Below are 23,545 nucleotides of genomic sequence, written 5' to 3'. Positions count from 1 at the left end.
TCTAGACAGGTTCAACTCCAAGGGAGAAACTGAAGAGGAAGCGGAGGGCGCCGGGTCGAGTTGAAGCGCCATAGGTCGAAGCGGCACGGGCCACTCGTTCCCGAGAGCGCGCTCTTTGAACCAACAGCGCCGCCTATTGGCCCGTGCGGGTGATCACGTGACAAGCAGCGCGCCATAAAATCAGCGCAACCGCAACCATCGCGGCCTTCACAGCGCTTCCAAGCAACGGAGCTGAGCCTTCCAAGACGAGTGCGGCGTTTCGTTCCATTGCTCGTCGTCGTACATGTGGCGGTCTTTCGGCTCCGGATAGTTTTCTCGGTTGTCGAGCGTGCGCGTCCCTTGTCGGGGTCACTGAGTGGCGTTTACCGGACTCACTGCAAACCGGCTTTCGCTGAACTTGTGCGGTGGAAATCGACATCGCGGATCCGCTTCAGAGATCTCGAAAACGTCGCCTCAAGGAACCGCGGCAATGGCCCGCAAGAACAGTGGACTGTCACCCATCCGGGTCGTCGTCGTTGGAAAGCGGAGTGTCGGAAAATCAGGTCAGTGAGGACTCGCGCCTTCTCCCGTCTCATTGAAGGGCTACGAAGTGAGGTTTAGCGGGGAAAGGCATGCAGATGTTTACGCGATTTCTTCAGGCGTTCTTGAGTTGGTTACACAGAACTGTCGTCTCGTTCTCAGGAATATCTCTTGCACTACGCCTTGTTGGCTGTCATCGTAGTTCTTAATTTGGCTTTTTATAAAAGCCGACGATAGGACTCACTCTTTCAGATTTTTGGAGTGTCAGTAAAACCAAAAAAAAAAAAAAAAAAGAAAGGTTTCCGAATTACTAAATCTGTCTTCTGCATACTGAAAAAGAAAATGCGGAAAAAAAGCTGGTATGATTCACATTTGCTTTCGCATTATGTAGGCCGTCCAAGTTAAGTGCCAGGGCCTATGTTGGACGAGTTATTCCGCCATTGACAGCTATAGAATCATGACTGGTGTGGTCTTCGTCATATCTTCAGGGCCTTGTTAAGATGCTGTATCGCTTGGTCAGGTCGTTGTGCAATGGTACCTTCCCTTCCACTCTTCGTCCTCCGGTGTATAGCAGCCAGGTCTGTAGTTCGGGCGAGGGTGATGAAGGTCTGATCTTCATCGGGTCGAGGACGGACCATCAGCTGTTGCGCGCGGTCAGCTGTCTAAGTTTCGTTCTTTAGGGTTTGTTGAGCGTTAACAAAACTTTTCGCAACTTCTCAGTAATGACTGCTTGATTGCACAGTGAATAGCGCTTGCTTCGCGCGATGTGCTGACTTCCTGAGGAACTCTAATGCTTTCAAAACACGCTACTGAATGCCAAGTTACCCTTGTAATCAGTCGGATTGGCCCTCAGAAGAACATTCCGTTTATCAGTGAAGTCTGGACAGATTCGAACATTAAAAAAAAAAAAAAAAGCAAGCTTTATTCATTATAGCTTGACGCGTTAAGCAGCCTTTTGCCTTCGGGCCGTTGAGAGGCTATAGGGAGGCACAAAAATGTGCAGCCATGTCTTTTCCGCCATTTCCAGTCCCAGGCTGTATATAGTCTCGGTGTGGTCATGTTTAGCCGCGGTCCGTTCACTGTCGTAAAATGAGGTAATGTAAGCGTCCTACGGTGGTAAGGACTCCGCGGCCAAACGATGTACTGTACGTCGGCGGGACGCTTAGTTGCTTGTAAGAAAGCTTTGCTTGCTTTTATTGTGTTGGAGGAAAGTTTTAGCTTGTCGCCATGGTTCGCAACTGGTTCTCGTTTGCATTTTTTGATGAAGTTTTTTTTTCAATTATATATATATATATATATATATATATATATATATATATATATATATATATATATATATATATATATATATATATATATATATATATATATATATATATTGCAAGTACTGTTAGCCCTTCCGGGCTGTTACAGGGTGGGCAATGTACATTTAAGCGGCACAACAAATTTCCAACTCTTTCTCAAAAGTTTCTAAAGAACAAGTTTTTTCAAATACGCTTCGGTCAAGGTTGTTCCATTCAATGATTGTTTTAGACAGAAACGAAAATTTAAATACATCAACTCTTGGCACATACGACATCACTGCAAAGGAATGATTAGTGCGAGATGATTTGCATGATAAAACTCGGCTATTGCCTTCCCTCTTACTTTCATACAGAACAGCTTTTGTTAGTAGGCCAGCTTTTCTCGGTGGATTTATTTTCCTCTGGCCCCATACCACCATCGAGCGTGTCAGGAAGTTGACATCTACCTCCTAAAAAACTAATCATACTCCTTCATTATATTCTGCTCGTTTGGGCTGCCTTAATTGTATACGACGTGCGCATATCGCGGGTCTTCGCTTAGGTTTCGATGTCAGTGATTTTGTGGGCCTACATGTTTTGGAAAGCTGTTGCAGTTCGTTTTTTTCGCATAACTGACTTTTTTAAATCTTGTTACAGCCATCACTGTGAGATTCCTGACCAGGCGCTTCATCAGCGAGTACAGCTCCATGAAGGACCTTCTCTACAGGCACACAGTGCTCGTGGACAACCGCAAATGCGAGCTGGAGATACTCGACACATCGCGATATGAGGTAAACAGCCTTGCTGACCATTATATTTGAGCAAATCTTGTGCTTAATGTTGGGTGGCAAGTCAGTAGTACATCTTCAGCACGGTGCACAAGCATTGCACATGGGAAGCAAGGGACATGTTATTAACACTGTGCACTTAAGTTGGCGTCAAAACCTTAGACAAAGTCTTTTTTAAGAGTTTGTTCTCTTTTAAGAAACATAGTATGAGGACTTGCACACAGATCATCAAGTTTGCGGCGCATTTTATGAAGGTTTTACTGCTTCAACACTCTCCGCCCTCACTTCTCAGCTGTAGAGTGATTATTTAAGCCGGGCAGTTTGAACGTAAACAAATATTGTTATGGTAACAGCTTTGCTTCCTAGAGTACGTAATGCACTAATTATGGGTGCAAATATATGATCCGTGACTTATGCAAGTATTTGCTTGAATTATTTAAAGAAGTTAGACCTAATGCTCCTTTTGGGCCTCAGTACAGGCGATGCAGTCTATACGAAGCCCAGCACAAGGAGTACGAAAGAACCAAAGATGAACTAATGTTAAATAGAAAAACTGACCTGTAAAACTCACATTGAGACTACACTGATAACAACAAAGAACCCGCGTCTTTGATGAAATCTCAATACTTTGCATGTGTGTCGAATTTAGAGATTAACAATGACCCTTGCGCCCCGTCTAACAAGGGTTCTCTTCCTTTCTTGCCTGTTTCAGGAGAACAATTTTCCCGAGGACAAGATGGGCTGGGCTGACGCTGTCGTAGTCGTATACAGCATCGAAGACCGGTGGAGCTTCGATGAGGCCAGCAGCTGCCTGGAAAAGGTCCAGCAGCTGTTTCCATGCCTACCAACCATTTTGGTGGCCAACAAGCGTGACCTGTCCCACATCCGCCAAGTGCAAGTCGACGACGGGCGTCAGCTATCATTGCGTGTGCAGTGCAAGTTCTTCGAAGTTTCCGCAGCTGACAGCTACACGGGTGTCAGTATGGCATTCCAGAGCATCCTCCGCCAAGTCCTCGACACCAAGATCCTCCGGTCATTGACGCCAGTCAGGCGGCGGCTCTCAGTTGTCACAGTGTCGAAGATGCTGGATGCGGTCTTCGGCAAGAACGAGAAACGACGAAAGAAGAGGCCGTCTCTGTCCTTGTAGACTACCTCAAAAGGAAGGAGGACTCAGATTGTGTACATAAGACGACAACATACTCAGCGAAGTTTTGGACACTCTTTACATTTCTAACTCGCGTATACTTATTTCATGCTCGTGCCAAGACCGGCTAGCGCACTGCGTATCCGTAGCATCTGAAATCGTGGTCTGTTTTCTGCAAATGCTCAATCGTTTCCACTCGTTAACTGTATCGAAGAGCAAGGAATTTTAAGCCCAATATATTTTAAAGATGAGTATATCGCTAGTAGCCGCGGCCTTCATGACTTTGAAATTGCGTTCGCTTGCCGAAATATTTAATAGTCAACGAGTCACTACGTCTGACGCTATACAATAAATGTCTAACTTCCATAGCCCCATTTGGGTTTTTTGATTGCGATAAAAACAAACAGACGTACAAAATCTGATATTCGATTGCGCGCACGTTTCGTCAGCCAGACAACTCCGCAGTCAGCACTTTATCATCATGATGTTCGTTTCATTTTCTCAGGCTGTACACCTGAAAATAGCCTAATTAGTATTGCTGTTTGCATGTTGTTCGATCGTGTTCACCTGTGCAACATTAGCTTCAGTGTATAAATGTTGAAAATTGTGAAACGACGCCGTCGTGGCACTACATTTCCAGAACTGCATTTATTTAGCTGTAAACAATACTCCCTGTCTATAACTGTACATATAATGTTTCACGACAACAAAATGTTCTAGTCGCTAAGATGCGGACTTCGAGTGAAAACACCAGGCCGGCAAAAAGTGGTGGAAACCGTTTGTACAGCAATATAATGACGGTGACCATAGCTTGACACGTTCACCTTTTCGTGCCATGAGTGCAGTGGTCAGTCATCACTGCCAGACTGTGATATAGATTTAGTGTAAATTAATTATTGATTTCCTGTTTATTATGCTTCTGTCGGTTGCAGTTTCATGTGTGTATCGTGCAAATATGGTGCCAACAGATTTTTTTTCGCGATCCTCAGCTCGCAAATTGAGCTCAGAGAGAGTATTGCTATGGGAACAAAACCTAAGCATTGACAACACCACGAGTCTTAATATTATGATCCTGTGTTTGTGATAAACATATATTCTCAATTGTATGCCATAGCTTAATATTACCAATGACGTACAACCCTCTTGTTCGTCGGAGATGGCTACTCTAATCTCTGAGATACATGTTCACTTGGGATTCACTTGTTTGCTTACAGTTTCTGTGGCTGCCATTTTTGAGACTGTGACGCTATCAATAAACGTCAATGCATTTCTTTTTGCTTACCTTGTTTTTTACTTCCTGGTTTCGCTTTGCGAAACGCCACTGTTATGAACATTGTCTTCCAGAAAAGATTCACTTGCGCTTGGAAGCACTTGAAATGAAACCAATGGGAGCATAACCCTTGCAACCAGTGGCAATCATTCTAACACCCTCTCAGCCAGATTAATTGCTACTGCACAGCCTCACCTTTTTCTTAAAACGCCAGTCGATGCCTTAATATATGTTTTGACTGTCGTATTAAAACTCAACCTCGCCATGCTTGCTTCAGCCCGCGCGCGCAAAGGAAAGGGGTGTGAATACTTGAATTATTCCCTCTCATTTCCCTTCGGCGTTAGGGTCTAAATGGCCAGCCAATCTGCTTAAATAGTGTTAGAAGGGCCCGGAAATGAATTTCATTGTCATATACTAAAAACGCATATCTGCAGAGGTTTTTTTTTTAGTATTCCAGATATCTCGGAAGGCATGGGTAGAGCCTACTATTTATGACTAATTCTTAATCGCTTGCCCACCTCTACATGGCATGAGGAACCTGGATGGGCCTTCTGATCACTCGTCCTCAGTTTTTGACATTAGCTTGAAGAAGAGAAACGGACAGAGTTCTCACTGCTTTCTTCATTTTCGTTTGAGTGAATAATATCGAACAGTATGTAGGCGCTTTGCTTCTCGCCTCGATCAAAAAGCAGCCACCGTGACCGGGATCCGATCCCGTGTCCTTGAGTTCAACAATCCAGCGCTGGTACAGCGGCGGGGTAATTGGTATTCTAGTTAAGATTATGAAAGTAATTAATCTGACGCGTGTACAAAACTGCGTACTATAGCATTACGCACGGATAAAAAAAAAAGTACAGTTTGTTCTCTCACAGAGTCTAAAAATCAGCGAGACCTCGAAGCAAATCACATTGTCTGAAATAGTTATCAGATCATAACAGTAGTATCAGCGTGATCAGCAGTATCATACGAAGAAACTATTGTACAAGATGACTTGCTGGAATAAATGATTCTCCTGGACACGTTTTCAACAACCGTGCACTTTATAAAGTGGGAGGCTACATTTATTTTGTACACGACATCTGATATTGCTAGGCTGCGACAGGACGATATAACCGTCATATCTACTTCAGCCACAGGGAAATTACGTAAACTGTAAATATTTCATTTATTCCGCACGCGTAATGTATGTGCTAACTTCAATATGTACTAACTTCCAGTGCAGCAGGAACGAACAAGGTCTAATATCTGATCAAAGAATAAAAGCAGCTTTTCCTTTGTTTTCCAAACGAGGCAACTCTACTTGAACTGAAACTGAGAAAAACAAAAATATATCTTAAACACATAAGTTAAAATGCTATTCAAGCTGTGAGACTAATGTCTTGCAGGGAAACGCAACTTTCCACCGCGATGTTCTAAAGAAGGTTCGCCAATAATTTCAGTAATACCCGCATGCAACTTTAGTTTTGCCTTTTTTTTTGTGCGAACCTCTACTTTCGAAGGATTTTTGCTCCATACGTTTTATTGCTGCTATAATTATTTAAGATCGCTTTGTAAAAATATTGCTCAATATGATCATGCTGTCAACTGAGCATAAAGATGAGTGCACTTAGGACTCGACTTTAAGGGCACGACACGACCCCACGTTAAAAGTTCCTATTTGCCGACAAATCCATTCTAATGCCCGTTTAATAAGTAATATTTTAAGTTGAGCCTGTATTATCCCACAAATACCCATTACAGCACAGTCGTACGCTACCACATAACATAAAAAGTAATCAGACACCGATATAAAGTCGCACTACCTAGCGATACAAGGGTTGTGAAGGGTAGGAATCCCTATGTCATGTCCGATCGCAAAGACAGAGCCCGAGTTGGCAGTACCTCCATTATTGTCATGCCACGTGGCTTTGTGACGTCACGCAGCCTGATGACCAGTCAGTGTACGATAGTTTTGTTGTTGTTGTTTTTTTCTGCTCAGAACGAAGGTAACGCCGTAGCCGGGCTTTCTCTACAACAAGGCATCATATTAGTGCGTTAAAAGTACTTACGACATTCATTTGCGAAATATAGACATTTTGGTGCTTCACCAACCCAAGGACGTACAACGTGAAGAGTTAGGTCAAAAGCGCTAACCTGACAGGTTTTTCATTTTGTTTTTACATGTAATGCTACATACAAGCAAACTAGTTGCATAAAACGTCTCTACAGACATTTCAGATCACATATGTGATCTAGAATAGATTCTGCTCTACTGTAGCACCATAAATATACTATCAGTAGCATAAGTGTAGACTGCTAATATTCAGAAGGTCATTAAAAACTAACCCAGATTAGCGCTTTATTACTGAATGTAGCTGATGTACATGCTTTCTTGCTCGATGACGGGGCTAATACTCTTTTCGTTATCTTTTGGGCTGAAACTATCTTGCTAATATCTTCGAATTTTCTGGAGTGGATCAGAAAGCAGCGCGCAGAAATAAAAAGAATGATGTCATGCTCGAAATAATCCATGATATAAGGAGTTGTCACTTACGAGCGGCTGTGGCACGATTTGGCTCAAGTCCAGGTTTCTTGTACAACACATTTTATTTTTGAACTAGTGAATAATATTTTAAGGTACTGTGATACGTATTTTGTTGGGGGTAGCTTAACCTTCTGATGGGGCAAAAGTTTGCTTTTAAAATTTCTTGTACGCTCGTACCAATCAGCTAAGACAATCACGGATAAGCAGTATAAGCGGCTTTTCTTTTTTCGCAGTCAAAAGCAGAAAATTAAACGTGTTGAGGGGGACATGCGGATATTTTGGTAACTATGGTTAAATCTTACGATGTTCAAAAACTGTGTTCAAAATAATTTCCCACTGCCAATAAAAAAAAAAAAAAGCCCATGTCAAGACTTTCTGAGCATGCGCTCATCACCAGGATCTTCAGAGCATTGAACCCCATCGTTAGCCAGAACTGCTTGTACCTGAGCCGGCTAATTGGTACATAGCTGTAAAGACGTCGGGCCATTCAGAGAGCTAGTTCTGAACACATCAATTCACTCAACGGAGCGCCGTCCAACAAGCCTAGCACTGCATCATTGAGACCACAAATACGAAGTGGGAATTAGACAAATCACAGTGATTGGAAATAGTAAACACAAACTGGTTTCGCGAAATTAAGGAGGCATTGGTAATCGAACATAGTGGAATGACATGCCTTAGTACATCAGCAGTCAACTTGACAACTATAAGGCTAGAATTGTCACAAAGAACACAAAGAAGTTCTTTTTGTCACCTCCAGGCATAACACAAAGAAATTACTTGCCCAAAATCCTGTTGTCCATTCCTTAAATACCGGCGTTGTTAGTGTCAGTGTTATCCTTGGTCCTTAATTTGAGTGAGTATATTTTTTTTTTCTGACGCCTTCATACCCTTTAAGTATCAAAACTCTTTTAAATAAAAGCTGCGTGGACGTGGGTGCCGTTCGATTACATTCTAGATTTTTTTTTTTAGGTTTTTGGATTTGGCTAATGCTCGCAGAGAAAAATCTCTTAATACATTAGGTCCTGATGGAGTATGTGTGACTCAGTCTATCATGCGTATATAAAGTCAGAAAATTGAACATCTACAAGGCATAGCCTCGACTAAGGGTCGCGCTGAGTATGGGCCACGCTCCGATACTTGGGAAAAGATAATTTTCCAAAACATAAAAAAAAATGAAGAAAATTCTACAAAACGTTTCTGCGTTATGCGCAATTAAACATTTCCATCAGCTGCAAGCTTTCCAGAGAGCTCCGAGATGGCCACAGCTAGCGGCTGCTATTAACGTTGTGATCAACCAGCGCGCACTGATGTGCCCCTGCGGACAAAAGTAAGCAGAGCACGCTTTTTAGTTCTAATTGCAATCGCACATTCTGTGCCGGACATACGAAAACATAATTTGTTCAAATTAAAGCGCACTGGCGTCGACCGCCATCTTCCTCACAACATGGTTCCCAGTTTCAAATAGGTAATGCGTAAAATTACACAGAAGAGGATGACATGCTCCATTTACTTTTGCCTGCACCTGTACAGCTGTGTGTGCACATTGCGCATCAAAGGTATTTCCTGATCCGTTTTATGGGCTGTTATGTTATTCGGTTGGAAACAACTCTTTTCTGTTATATTTCTATATATTTTCTGCATGATTCAGTGCATGTTATTATTCATACTTATGTTTGTTTACAACAGCTGTTAAATCATCGGGTGTTGTGGCGAATATTGCTACAAACTTAGTGTTTTCTTATTGTATAGCGCAATACCTCTCCTGCTGCTGTACCCATGCGAGGTCAAGACCCAGCCAGAAGGTTCAGCACCTAATTTTGTCTTCCCTCGTGGGAAATACATGTACGCTGCCCTAAGAAGCAAACAAATAAAATAAAATAAATTTGAAATTCAATAGATGTAATAGAAGGTTACTTAACATTTGTAATGGTGATGGGACCCAGTCCGAAGAGCGGAGACACCGAAAGAGATGAAGACCGTAAACATGCTTGCAAGAAGGTGTCAGATTCAGTGTAAAATATGTTGTGTAGATATCATTAGGCAAGTTTTCCGAACGTATAATTAGAAACGTGGTCTTAAAGAGACTGCTTTTTTTTTCTGCGAGAACTTCAGAAATAAGATGCAGCTTTTTGTGAACTGTATGAAGCAAAACTGATAGCTTTAAAAATGTCAATTTTCTTAAAACGTTGCAGCTTTTAGAAATATTAGGGCATGAAGTGAAGCAACAAGTGAGTTTCTTTAAGGATAAAATAAATTTAAAGACATTTTCTATTACCATTTAACCTTTAAGCATTATGAAAAAAAGTCTTTACTATGCATCAGAAACTCTTTTTAACGTTCAAAAGTTTAGTTCACTTGCTGCGTTAGCGTTAGGTTTGTGCAAGGTGTCTGTTTTAGACACGGAAGAAAGCTGGGCTAGTTGGTGTGCCATCATTAATAAAATATAGTGTAGCGCATTTACCACGAACCCAGACATCCTATCTTCTTCTATGTCTGTGTCCGTGTTAAATGCGCTAGTCTTTTTATTAATGTCTGCTTTAAAAGTCTAGAATATAAAATTTTGCTTCTTTAAATGTCTAACCAGCTGAGAATCCAGCCAGGAGGACGCTTTCGAAAAGGTTGCTCTTAAATGCACACCGAACTTTCACTGAGCCTTCAAATGCGGATTGTTCGAGCGAAGTGGTAACGCACAAGCAGTTGGAAAAGTAAAGCATACAGGGCTGACCGAAGGATAGCTAGTCTTGTATCCGATGAAAATGACCCCACGGCCACGTGCCAACGAGCAAGGTCACCTCGCTTGCGTGAGGGTCATTGGCCGCTATGCGTAGTGAGCAGGGAAGCCTGGCTTAGCTCCAAGTCGGTGCCGGCTTTGTGTTGCATCCTGTTGCTTCCTTGTTTTGTTGTGGAGTTAGAATTCACGACGGGCGCATCTCATACGGGTTCTACTGATCTACGGAGTAGATGCCAAAGTTTACCCTACCTCTTTTCTCCTATCCCTTTCGTTTAGATATCGCGTGAAATCCTTCGAATTGCTGATGAATTCGCAAACGATACGTCAATCATGGTTCGCGATTCTGGCGTACCAAATTTATCCTGCTGGTTTAGGATATTTGCTGGCTGCTGATTGCATGAGTGGAATGCATCACTGTAAATAAAGTGTAGAAAGTTAGGTGCGGGTGAAGTTAAAAAGTTCGCAAGCGGGAAGTGGATGCGGCTAGCACATGGCTGGGTTAATTGGACGAATAAGGGAAAGGCTTTCGCCCTGCAGTGGGTATAGCCCGGCTGATGATTATGATGAAATGGACTACAGGAAAATCTCGCCATCGCCATCACCGAAGCAATGCTTGAAGCCGAGTTCGCGGAGGTATAACAATACATATTTTCCTGTTCGTGTTTTTAAGTCCTATTTGCGTTACCACTGAGGCGCTGACAAGTAATAAGTCGACCTCACCGTGGGAATTCACTTGGATGCAAATCATTTTTAAATATTGTTCCCGCGATAATCAAATTTACAGCGATCTCCAGCGTACTTTAAAAAGCCACAAGTAAAAGCTGGTGTGGTATGTAAGTTTACCTTGAAACGCTTCACACTGGATACGAGAGACACTCCTGCGGCTGTTCATAGATTAATTTTGACCACTCATACTGACATTAAAAAAAAAATTGCTTTTTTAGCTCTTCATACCAATAAAAATGCGGTATCCGTAGCTGACATTAGAGCTCGCGGCCTCGTGGCTGCACTACCGAAGGCCTAAGTTAGTAAGCCACTATACACTGGGTTCAAGGTAGTGCTCTACAGCTTCGTAAATATTCATAGCCTTGATCATGCTGCGCCCAAAACAAACAAATCTTCAAAAAAATTGACCCGAAAGTAACGAGTGACATTTTTAGGCTGACCGGGCATATTCATTGGATTAAATTATTTTTCACGGGATTAAAAAAAAAAAGTAATAGTTGATTTGAGTAAAATTTTGGAAAACACAGTGATTTCTTAGTACGTAATTGCTATTCAGTGCATTCACTGACCGCGATGGAGTGGAAATCAACGTGGAAAGATCCCGTGCAGACTTCCCATGGACCCCCTGGTTGAAAATGCCAAGACGTCTGAAGTAAAAGCACTCGTTTTGCCTAAGCATCCAACAGACTTTTCTCTCCTTGAACTGGCACCAACAAAAACAGCAGGAAAGGTCGAGGGGAGCGGGGGGGGGGGGGGGGGGGGGAGGGGGTCTTTCGCCGGTCTTCCAGCGATCTCTGTGGCGAACGGTCAATGGGGTGGCTGCCTGCTGTTTACACGAGCGAGCTTCGTTGCCAGCAAGAAGAAGAATCCGCGTGGCCCGGTTGTGGGCGATGATAAATATCTGGCCCCGGTGGCCGCTCGCATCGTTCGCCTGGCCGCCTTACCTTCGCCTGCCTCCCTTTCCATTTGCCTGTCTGGAAACCGTGAGTGCTTCGATGAATAACGACGCTGTTGCTTCTGGCCTGCTGGCTGTTGAAGGTGAACGCTTGACACCGCCTTTCTTGTTGAACTCCACGGAAGGAACGCGTGCCTCGCGGAAGTCTAGGAAGTGGGAAATGAGTGCGAGGTACTCGAAAATGTCTTTTTTCAAGGTGGTGAGAAGGTCTATATAGAATGCACCTGTCGTTCACGATCGCTGTGTGCAGCTTGACGCTAAGAAAGCTCTAGTGAACAAATGATACAATATGTAGGTGGAAATTCCAAAGCTTGCGCAAAATATTTGTTTTTATTGCTCCAGTATTTATATTATGCTCGCACTGAAAACACTCAGAAAATAGAATTCCCCATGGTGCCGTTAATGAGCGCACCGGTCTTCATTCGTATGCGTATGATATATGAGGCAATATTCAGTGTGCCTTGCTTCTTGACAAAGTCGGAAGTATGATAGGTTGCTTATTTATTCAATTTACGGCGCAAAGCTTCCAACAGCTTAAGTGTGTTGCAGGCAAAGAATAAGACTACTTCAATTAATCTGTCTTAAAAAGGTGAAGTGTGTAGTAAACACGGGGGGCCATCCATCACTAGTTGCCAGCGCAAAGGTATTTCTGCAAGAATATATCTCAATGTGTCCATGCGCCCGCGTCACTGTTTTCATAATTTGTACGTTTTGTCAGGACTTGAGCTTGACTTATAATTTATGCACCGTTGACTGAGTAGCAGAAGCAGATGTCTTGGTTGAATATTCTAAGCTGCATTTGGGCACTCTTTCCGTTGAAGAATTCGCTGTACTTCTTAGAAACGGAAATGAGATCTCTCTTGTTAAGTTCTCCTTGATGCCACTGAATAGCGTTTCCACACCTGGTATATAGGTCCAAAGTTTTGCGTGATAAAAAAGTAAAGCGACCACAAGCTGTGACTGAAATTTAAAATTTCGTTTTCGCAAATATTTTTGAATTCATCCACACACTGGACATGAACCGTATGTTCGGTAACTGGCTCTGTATATTTTTTTTTAGTCGCAGAAAATGCACGCGCGCGCACAATTGTTTTCTTGGGGGGGGGGGGGGGGGGGTAATACAGTCATGAGCGTGAAAGAAGTTGGGAGTGTGAAAGAACGAAGTTTTGGTTCCACCTCCAGCGAGAAATGCGGCACCTTGGCGCAAAGAAATTTTATGAAGAATGGGGACACCCAGTGATCATATTCAAGGAAGAAAATTGAAGAATAGAAGTCTGTTATTAGGAGTCTTGCTCGCGTCAGGCTTCAATCCGCCGGGGCGTTTCGTGGGCGGTGCACTGCCACTGCGAACCCGCCTTGGCGGAGCGAATCGAGATTGCATGAACCCCTTGGCTGGGATAACGCCCGCTCCCCTAAACAAAAACCTCCCCACCCCTGTGGTGTGGGGGGCTTTGCCCGGGGTTGCCGTAGGATGATGATGGTTGTTGGTTGAGGTTTGTACCCTCATAGGAGGGCTGCACCCAATGCACCCTCCCCTCCATCTGACAAGGCGAGGCGAGCCGTGGCAGGACCGCTGATCGCTCTTTTCTTTTTCCTTTTTTTTTAGCAACGGTACTCATTAACTCTAACGTTGCAACGACCAGGTGAACGGCCAGGTGTACCGCAAAATGTAGGAAGGACGTGACCCTAGGAGTACTTGCTTAAGTGGTTAAATAATGCTTACGTGAGCATGGTTACCCAGCATAGGTAATTACTTCACAGTATGTGCAGCATGAATGGCGTAATCGGCGGTGACGGTCGTAAATGAAACCTCTGGCAACATAATGAGTCCGCTGGGGCGCATAATACACGAATTGAAGTGGCGCTCAAAGGAGCGGCTTGCCATTGTTTGCCAGAGCAACGACTTTCAGTTGCGACATGCGCGATTGACCTCGTTGTTGCAACGTCGGGAATAATTGGGCGAGTTCCTGGTATGCAGCCGCATATTAATATTACTGTCCAGGCAAGAGGGCGGAAGCCTCGCGTGAACACTGCAGGAAAGCCAATCAGAAGAGAGTACAATGCCTAGGGGATAAAGAAAGCGAGCGAAGTCTAAGTTTCCGCGAGTTACCATCATAGCGCTAGAGTTTGAAAAAAAAAAAAAAATGGTTGTTTTTGCGCATTCACCCAAATTTGCAGTCTACGTCCTTAATCCCAGGGGATGCTTAAGTGTGTTAAGGTTATGCGGCAACACTACTATATAAATAATATATCGTTACTAATTGTTGGTTTATTAATTTGTCATTTGGTAGTTTATACCGCAGCTCTTTTTAATATTGCTTGACTGAGGTTGTCTTAAGGTGGATGACCTTACATCCCTCTCATGTCAACTGTCACTTGGTGGGTAAACGCCAATTAAGCCATGACATTCCCTGACTAGATGATATGTTTATGCCGCCCCAAGATCACGTGACCTGGCCGAATGCTGATTAGCGAGCAGTGTCTGCGACGAAACAAGAGGAAGTTAAATCTCAGCCGGTCAAAGAATTTCTTGAAGCGCGACGGCATCATCTTTACTCTGAAATTTGATCATTTCGTATTAAAACTTATTTTCTTCCTTTTTTGTTGTAGCTGCTTCTGATGTACGTACGGACGGTGGGCACGTCAGAAGGCCATCGTGTCAGAAGGCTCGGAATATACCGATGCGCAAGGAGGTGGTACAGGTGCGAATAAATGTTTTGCTCTTTTCAGCTAATTCTGTTCATATGTTTCATATGTATGCGTTGTATTGAGAAGACCAGATTTAGAATCCCCCTCCAAAGAACTGAGTAAACAGTGGGACGTCCGTGATGTCGGGGTCGGCAAGTCATGAGAACGAAACTATTTCTGCCTGCTACGGAGACCTTGATTTCTATAAAGTCATAGATGTCAGTTTGCTTATACGAATACGTTATAAGGGGATAGCGAAGAAATGCTGTTTATGAAGGTAGATTGCCCTCGTTTGGTTTCAAATTGTGCGCCTTTGTTTAAAGGTGAGCAGAATTCATTTAAGGCTTTATCACTGTTCCAATGTCTGGTGATTGCTTTCCGCCGTCTACAGTCAATGTCGCAGTACCAGCCAACTACATACTCCCTAAGTGCGGCAGACACCACGCGGCCAGACCACTTCTAACGAGTGGTCTGGCCTTGACAAATGTCCGCCTTGGTTAATCCTGAAAGCGAATATTTCTGTCGGACTCGATAATAAAAAGAAAGTCATCATTAAAAATTATGGGCGTACGGTACTAAGATGTGTATCCACGCTGAGGATCTGACTACCGGGCTTAGGGCATTTCAGGTTAGGCTGAGTGTTAATTTTCAAGCACATTTCAAAGTTTCTTGCTCATACATTCATGTTTACAGAGGCAACAAAGCGACATCACTATTGCCTGTTCCCAGCTGCTTCCATGAAGAAACCCAGGAAGAAAAGTGGCGGTGCCCAGAGTTCACACCATGACACTGAATCCAGTTCCCGCCCTTCCAAAAGGTGGCTCCACGCTCACTCTCCTGACGCAACCACGTCGAAGGGAACACACATCCCTGCTAGACAAATGATCTTGTCAGAGCTCGCCCAGAGAGCACCGTTTACCGAACGGTTCCGGTGTGCCTAACGAGCCCGGCGCCGACAAGCGAAGAACAAAGCGGCTACAAGCCAGTTCCGCGACGGGCAAGACGCTGCCGCAAGAGAACCCGATTAACAAACTGCTCGCCTGTGCAGCGCGCTCCGCACAGAAACCGCTGCTTCTCCCCAGCCTTTCCGCGGCAGGAACACAAGAAGGAACGACACCGCTTGTTAGCCCTTGAAAGAATAGGCGGCACACTGTTTACATCCCGTAATAGAATGGGTGCCCTTACCGTCCCGGAGCAACAGGTTCTTTGAAATAGAGTACGCGTGGCCTTTGCTACGGGCCAATGATTCGAGTTCGACCACAACTTGTGTCTCGGATTGGACGTTATTCTCACGTCGCAAGGGTGCTCGTGAGGCGCTGTCTTGGGTGCAGTTGGCCACGCGTAGCGGGGGAATGAGGGTTCTCTATAAGCAGGTAGGCAATTAGCTCTCGCTAATCAAACCGAGCCTCGCCAAAGCTTACGGCTGTCTCGGTTTTGCTTCCGGGTGTGCCATCGGGCCCGGAGGGGTAGATGGAATACGCCAGGAAGACAAACGCACATTTGACCCTCCTAACATTAGGCAACGAGGAAGTACTTACAGCAGGTTTGGCAACACTTACCGCTACAAAGCTTGACAAAATTGAATTGGATATGCCTATACGTCTTTCTTTAACTCAACTGTTCTGTCGAGAAATTAATCTGACCCAAATTATGTACAGAACTCGCAAGTGAATTTCGCTTCAGATATTGAGCTTTAGCGTAGTAAGGCAACAATTACGCATAAACTAGTTACAAACGAAATGCAAGATTACAGAGTAGGTGAAATGGTAGCATGCTTCCATTCCAGGATAGCTGGGCCATCGGATGCTGTGACATCATTGATGAGATTGTCGTGAGCGGCAACATAATATATATATATATATATATATATATATATATATATATATATATATATATATATATATATATATATATATATATATATATATATATATATATATATATATATATATATATGTGAAGGAAAGAAGCCAACAGTCGGCGAGGCCAAGGAAAGCGTCGGGAATGGTACTTTTGTCTTTTTTTTTAATGTTTGCTTAGATAACCACAGAAATTAGTAATGTAATCTGTTTAGGGGAAAGATAATTAGATAATTAAACACACAGTAGAAGAAAAAACAACGTGCCGATGGTGGGGACCGAACGCACGACCCCCGAATATCGCGTCCGGTGCTCTTCCAACTGAGCTACATCGGCCGCTGTTCCCCCCTGCTACTTGCTTGGGTATTTATGTTGTCTGTATACGAACGTTGAGAGTGTTCACCAGCGCCACCCTCAGCCATAGCGGCGGACGTAGAACGTCCTTTGTTACCGCCAGCGTCACGTAGCATGTGATCAAGAGCGAGGGCGAAAGCTGTGCTAGAACCCTCTTACGCTACCTATGGCTTCAAGACTGCCAGAACCGAGACCCTTGTAAACTACAAGCAGATCAATTAAGGAGAAATGAGGGTGCTCGTTATAATACATGAAGGAAAGAAGCCAACAGTCGGCGAGGCCAAGGAAAGCGTTGGGGATGGTACTTTTGTCTTTTTTTTTAATGTTTGCTTAGATAACCACAGAAATTAGTAATTTAATCTGTTTAGGGGAAATATAATTAGATAATTAAACACAAAGTAGAAGAAAAAACAACGTGCCGATGGTGGGGACCGAACCCACGACCTCCGAATATCGCGTCCGGTGCTCTTCCAACTGAGCTACATCGGCCGCTGTCCCCCCTGCTACTTGCTTGGGTATTTATGTTGTCTGTATACGAACGTTGAGAGTGAGAGGCGGCAAGAGCCAAAACTCTGCGTAAACGTTGAGAGGCGGCAAGAGCCAAAACTCTGCATAAACTCTATATAAAGACACCTTCAGTAGTGGTCTATATTTGCGTATTCCAGGGTCTACCAGAACGTCTAATTCAAAATTCAGCAAGAATCAGTTCATTTCCTCTGTCTTTTTCTTCTACTTTGTGTTTAATTATCCAATTATCTTTCCCCTAAACAGATTACATTACTAATTTCTGTGGTTATCTAAGCAAACATTAAAAAAAAAAGACAAAAGTACCATCCCCAACGCTTTCCTTGGCCTCGCCGACTGTTGGCTTCTTTCCTTCATGTATTATAACGAGCACCCTCATTTCTCCTATATATATATAAAGTGAAAAGGACAGTAAAGCCAATGTAGCCCGTAACAACGCCGGGATATTGAAAATATTGTTTCCCAGTTGACATCAAAATGAATAAGAAAACTTCACAGCTCCACATTTAGAAAATCTCCATGAATGGAAAGGAGGCGGCAAGAGCCAAAACTCTGCGTAAACTCTATATAAAGACACCTTCAGTAGTGGTCTATATTTGCGTATTCTAGGGTCTACCAGAACGTCTAATTCAAAATTCAGCAAGAATCAGTTCATTTCCTCTGTCTTAGAGACCCCGTGCAGAACATTGATTCACGAAGAAATTGACGCTGGACATCAGTTCTTTGTTTACTGACAGTTAATGAACAAAACATGCAGCAAAAGAAAATACACAAATGAAGGCCAAGTAATGAGCAAAGCATAGAAATAATCACCTGTCTTTGTCGCTTGGGGGTTACGTAGAGGAGCTTTAAAAAAAGCATCCATTCCCTGCACTAGCAAGTGTCGCGATAGACGGGATAAAAGTTGTTCTAGCCCATCAGTATTCGTTTGCACAACCAAGTACGTTGTCTAAGACAATGTAGATTCTATTTCTGATTTCGGCCGCCTTTGTGTGTATCACGAAATTTCTTTTGACGCAGGATTGCTCCATACGCCGTTCTCTAGAGCTCTATCTGTAGACAGCGGGTAAGTATTTGCATTGCATTGGAATACGAAACCTGAGAGTCCGCTGTATAGATATATGCGAAAGGTCGTGCCAGAAAGAAAATATTGGTATCGGATAAAATATATTAGGATATTTTGAGGCACTTGGATTCGTTTGGAAGCCGAACAGTGCGCCTGTGAGAGCGAGAAGTTATTAAATGTATGGGGTTTTCGAAGCAACAAAGGTTTTCCAATAAACAAAAGTGTGACATCGATTCTTTGTGATTAATTTTTGCGCATTGATAAGGCCATTATTGCGAATGACAAAAGTGCTGCACGTGAAATGCTTAATCTTTTTCGTCACATCCGTGGAAATCGATAATGCGGCTTGTGATAACGTCCATAACTCTATGCTCAGCAGATGATTTCTCTCCGGCACAACTCAAACGAGAGCTACTTTCTATGGGTTTTTGCTGTGGTGCTGAATGCGTCCTGATTCACCCCAATCACATACCCCTTGCTCGTCACTGTTACTATAAGAAGTGCTTACAAAAAAGAATAAGCCATGAGCTGCAATAAATTTGTGTTGGCTTCACTACGTCACGAAATGAAACCAACTGGCATATGTGCTTAGCTGATTATGTCAATTTATGGCCGTATATGTTTATTCTGTGCTGAATTTGATACTGTAGACATATATTGACATATAACATAGAAATAAAACTTAACAAGGTAGCGAAGAATGAATTCTACCAACCTGCATTGGCCGGTGTGGGTAAGAGGAGCTTGACGATCAAGTTTAACTATCTACGTTCTAGCGTTCCTTATTTAAGCGCATGCTACACGCATAACAGTGACTATGCTATAAGTTTTCATGTTTTCTCACAACAGTAATAAAGAAAAGAATGACCTACCTATCACATAAATCTGCGCTCTTAAACATCCGCGATGTGGCTGCATAACAGCTGGCAGAGAGAGAGAAAACTTTATTTAAAAACAAAGAAAAAGAGAAAAAGAAAGAGAAAAGAGAGCTGGCAGAGCATTCGTCTTTCGAAGCCCCTCCGTGAATACAAACAAACAACGTCCCGCAGCCGCCGCTTTATGTTGCGGTCGTGATCGTATCAGGAAGTCCATGCGAACACTAAAGCCCGCAGATGTAGTCCATAAACAAGCCGCTTGACCTTTACAAATGGCGGATGTTCAACTTGGCAAGACGCGAGAAGCAACTGAGATTTCAATTCCTGACGGAAGCCAGCAAAACAAACGATAAGAGACCACGGACACGGGCTCGCAAACACTCGGTTTAGAGGATATGAAGGCCGCTTGCAAAATTGCGTTCATAAAGCCTACTGTAGAAACAAATTATGATTTCATCAGTGGTGTGACGTAGCCTTTCCGTCCACATTTTGGTAGCATGCTCCACAAAAGAAAAGAAAAAAAACATTTCCTGTGAAAAACTAAGAAATTTTAAACAGCTGTAGTTCTGAAATGTGCCACTTCTGCTAGTATCATATTTCCCCAATGAAAATAACGGCCAACTGGAAGACGTTCTTAGGCTCTTTTATACAGCCTTAAAAAGTGGTAAACTGCGACTTCACAGAAATTGGTATTTGCGACAACCATTGCTGACTTAGTGAGGAGCGGGTATGGCTTCTGCTCCTTTACACCACAGCCAATTTGTGAGAGATTACTAGCTAGAATTTGAGGGACTAATAACGCTTGACCAATTCCTTTAGTTTCCAAAGTGACTAAACCCAGCGTCATTTTTCTAAATCCTTTCAGCTTGAGGTACGCAGGAACACGGTTGCACCGAGTGCCTCGAAACAGTTTTTGCCATAACGCTAACAAGACTCACGTTATTCCTTTGTTTGGTGAAACGCACCACGTGTGAAAGATTTTTTTAAACACACAGCGCAACAAACGAAAGACAAGCGAGTAATACTACTCGCTTGTCCTTGGTCTGTTGCGCTGTGTGTTTTAAAAATGTTGCACCAAGTAGCTCAACTCTCCGTTTTGTGTGGGAGATCAGCAACTGAGAGGATTTTGTCAGTTTCGTTTGCGGGTTCAGACGTTTTAAGCTCCCGTGGACGTTCCTGCGTTGTCCTCAATTTTAGCTTAAGGCTTTCGTTCTGCTCCACTTTTCTGCGCATTGGGGGAGTAGCGGTAAGGTTCCGCAGTCATATATTTTCCTCTTCAGAGATACTAGAAGCATGCCAATCATGATATAAGAGGAACTGAAAAATTACGCGCTCCATCCCATTTTTAATATGATTGCTACTTCATTCTCGAAGTTCGGATCTATGATCAGTACATGTCCTAATTAGATGCACACCTTTTTGACTTCCAGAGATTCGCGAACTAATGTATATCCTTGTTTCGCTCTCAGATTGTTGAACGCTACTTCAGCTTTCTTCGCCCAGCTCTGCCCGCCGTATGTAATTTATCATATTCTGCAATTCGTCCCTGAAGTTAACTGGCAGTGCAATTTCATTGACGAATTACATATTACAAAGTTCATCACAATTACTTTTTATTGCCAGCAGTACGTTGTGAAGATAATAGTTATATTGCATCAAAACGCATACGGTTAGGCTGGAAACCTGTGACACGTGCTTTCATGAGACTGGTGTGTTCTTCTCTCCCTGGCCGCAATACACACCACAAGAACTAATTGAAAAAAAAAAGGGGGGGGGGGAGACGCAATTGTGATACAGCCCATGAACGAACCTCTGTTCATTGGTGCCGCTTGTTGGCATCTTGTGCGTCATTACGTAAAAAAAAAAAGAAGCGTAGCACGATATTATGCAAAGAGCAAAGTGACGGACCCGTACAATACGGGCTCTATCACATAACAGGGTATGTTTTTCTAAAGAAGTCATAATTTCTGCAAGAGAACATTACTGCGTACCGTACCATCTGACATGCGCGACTGACATGAGCGAGCAACTCATGGGCATATATATAGAGTGCGAGCATAAGCTTGTCGTTATACGTCTTTTCTGCTGCAAATTTCCTATCGTTATTTTATTCTTGCAAACATTTGAAATGGCCCATTACTTTAGTAATGGTGAACTGTTAAATAATTGATATTTAAAACACTCAACAAACAGTTATTTTCACTCGCTGTTAAAGTCACTGCCAGCATGCACTCGGCAATCAAAACATTTAGGCAGGTTAGTTGGTGAAGCATCTTGTGCGGAACAGCGTAAACAAAGACAGGAACAAGAGAGGAGAAGGCTGACGATCACAGCGCTGACTGTCAGCTAAAGTTTCTTTAGCTTTTTCTTTATCAGTCAGAATAATAATAAAAATACACAGGTGTCGCCGGCAAGGAAAGATACAACACAAAGAAGGAATCCTGAACATAGCAGAAAGCACACACACAAAATCAGCAGCGGTTATCTCTCCCCCTAATGATAGAGCTCTTTTTGTAGGCGCACTAACGAAGAAGAACTGACGCATGGATTTCCTGTTTTAATTTTGTTTCAGCCTCGATTAATACCTTCATTGTTCTGTCCCGTTTTGTGTTGTTTTGCTTTTTGTGCGATCACAGCTGTTTAATAATACCGCAGCAGGAACTGTTTTTCTCCTTTCTTTAGTCGTTCACAATCCAGGCAGCGAGTTCCGAGGCGCCCAGAAACTACTTTTAAACCTTTGTAACAGTGTTATGTTATGGATATATACAGCGTCCAGTTTTCCCTGCGTACTGCCCACCGCAAAGCAGAGGTATATGCAGGTAACCACCTTATCACAAGGGGCGAAGTGTAGCCGATGCCACGCAGTACAGTCGCGAGCAAAAAATATTAGCACAAAAGACTGGTGACCGCGGAGCTATGATATCTCACCACGCGGCATTGCGGCTAGCAGGAATCCTTATCGGGCCTTTCTCATTTTTGTAGTAGAGAGGGGGAGGGTGGAAGGAACTTTTATCCCGAGCGTCAAAGTGCAAGCAGCCCCTACGCGACTGTGCTGTTGTTGTTGTTGTGGCTGTAGGAAGAAGCAAAAAAAATGCACGGGCCTGCTACTGACTCTGTAGCTGAGCCACCTCCGCTGCCTCGTGCAGACAGAAGAGAAACTAGAGAAGGAAGAAAAGAAAGAGGGAGAGAAAGACGCGCGCCGCAACAACATCCATCGTCCACCACCTAAGCGGTGGCGGGTGCAATGACGGCCTACAACAGATAAAAATTAGGTGGCAGGCAAGCGGCGGTGACCTACTTGTACTCCCCATCAGGGGTGTACTCGATGTATACGCGAGTGTGCATGATGCAATGCTTTTTATCTTAGTCATGGTTACCAACGATGCCTTGTTTTTCTTTCTTTTATGTCAGCAAAAATGAAGTTCGGTGGATCCTCTATTACTGAAGAATGGGAATGGCCCGGTAATCTCGTTATCAGCCTCTTTGTGAACCGCAGCGCCTCGCGTTGTCATTCCAGCAATTCGGTGATTGTGATAATCTTTTTTTTTTTACTCGCAACTGTGCACTTGGCCACCTTGGCCTTCGCTTCATTCACAGTTCGGTCCAAGCTTGCTATCCGATCAGCTGCAGAAAACACCACAATACCAGCTTTATTCGCAACTTTTTTTGTTTTTGTTTTTTTCTGGGAGTGAGAAATTACATGCAGACAGGAAATAACAGTCACACGTTTGCTTCTCTTGTATGATTGCTTGCCATCACGCTTTTCTGCACTTACCGTGCTCTTCCTTAGGGCCGACTCGGCCACTGACGTAAATATTTCCAGAATAAGAACAGAATTAGGCCAATTTTTCAGTCTTGTTCTGCAATGCGCAATGCATCTGTCTGTTACCACCAGTATGGGTCACTCTCCCTATAGTTCTGAAGTGGAGTCCGAGATAATTTGTTGCAGTCAATAACCACATAATACTGCTTTCTTTCACATTCACCATACCAAAACCCCAAACATTTATGTCAATTGACCGCGCTTCCACTGAGCCTGCAAGCATCCTTGGCTGTATTCATTGCCTGACTATAACACTTTCCTGGTCTACACAGAATATGGTTATTTTAGCGCACTTTGAGGCCTCAATCAACTCTACACGGGTCGTTCATGTATGTATAATTACCATTGACCTAACACCATGTGGCGCCAGTTTTCCCAACATCCGTTCAAAACTGTGATGTAATCTTTTTCC

The 23,545-nt window shown here is 43.4% G+C and overlaps 1 protein-coding gene across 1 annotated transcript; it reads left to right on the top strand.

Moving 5' to 3' along the window:
* The first annotated feature begins 216 nt into the window (after positions 1–216).
* LOC146172737 (ras-related and estrogen-regulated growth inhibitor-like) lies at positions 217–4,989 on the top strand. The gene is made up of 3 exons (XM_084583771.1): positions 217–542; positions 2,460–2,593; positions 3,303–4,989. The coding sequence occupies exons 1-3, from the start codon at positions 470–472 to the stop codon at positions 3,735–3,737; spliced, it is 642 nt and encodes a 213-aa protein (XP_084439897.1). The 5' UTR covers positions 217–469; the 3' UTR covers positions 3,738–4,989.
* Positions 4,990–23,545: the final 18,556 nt, after the last annotated feature.

The sequence above is a fragment of the Amblyomma maculatum genome, chromosome 11 (assembly GCF_055883805.1).
Source record: "Amblyomma maculatum isolate TAMU_Amacu chromosome 11, ASM5588380v1, whole genome shotgun sequence".
In the NCBI taxonomy this organism is placed as follows: Eukaryota; Metazoa; Arthropoda; class Arachnida; order Ixodida; family Ixodidae; genus Amblyomma; species Amblyomma maculatum.
Note: the sequence above shows the minus strand (reverse complement) of the source record. Positions and strands in the feature narration are given on the sequence as shown.

Coding starts and splice junctions, on each gene's coding strand:
- LOC146172737 (XM_084583771.1), top strand. CDS start 470: ATGGCCCGCAAGAACAGTGGACTGTCACCCATCCGGGTCGTCGTCGTT. Junction 543..2,459: donor GCGGAGTGTCGGAAAATCAG/GTCAGTGAGGAC, acceptor ATCTTGTTACAG/CCATCACTGTGAGATTCCTG. Junction 2,594..3,302: donor TCGACACATCGCGATATGAG/GTAAACAGCCTT, acceptor TGCCTGTTTCAG/GAGAACAATTTTCCCGAGGA.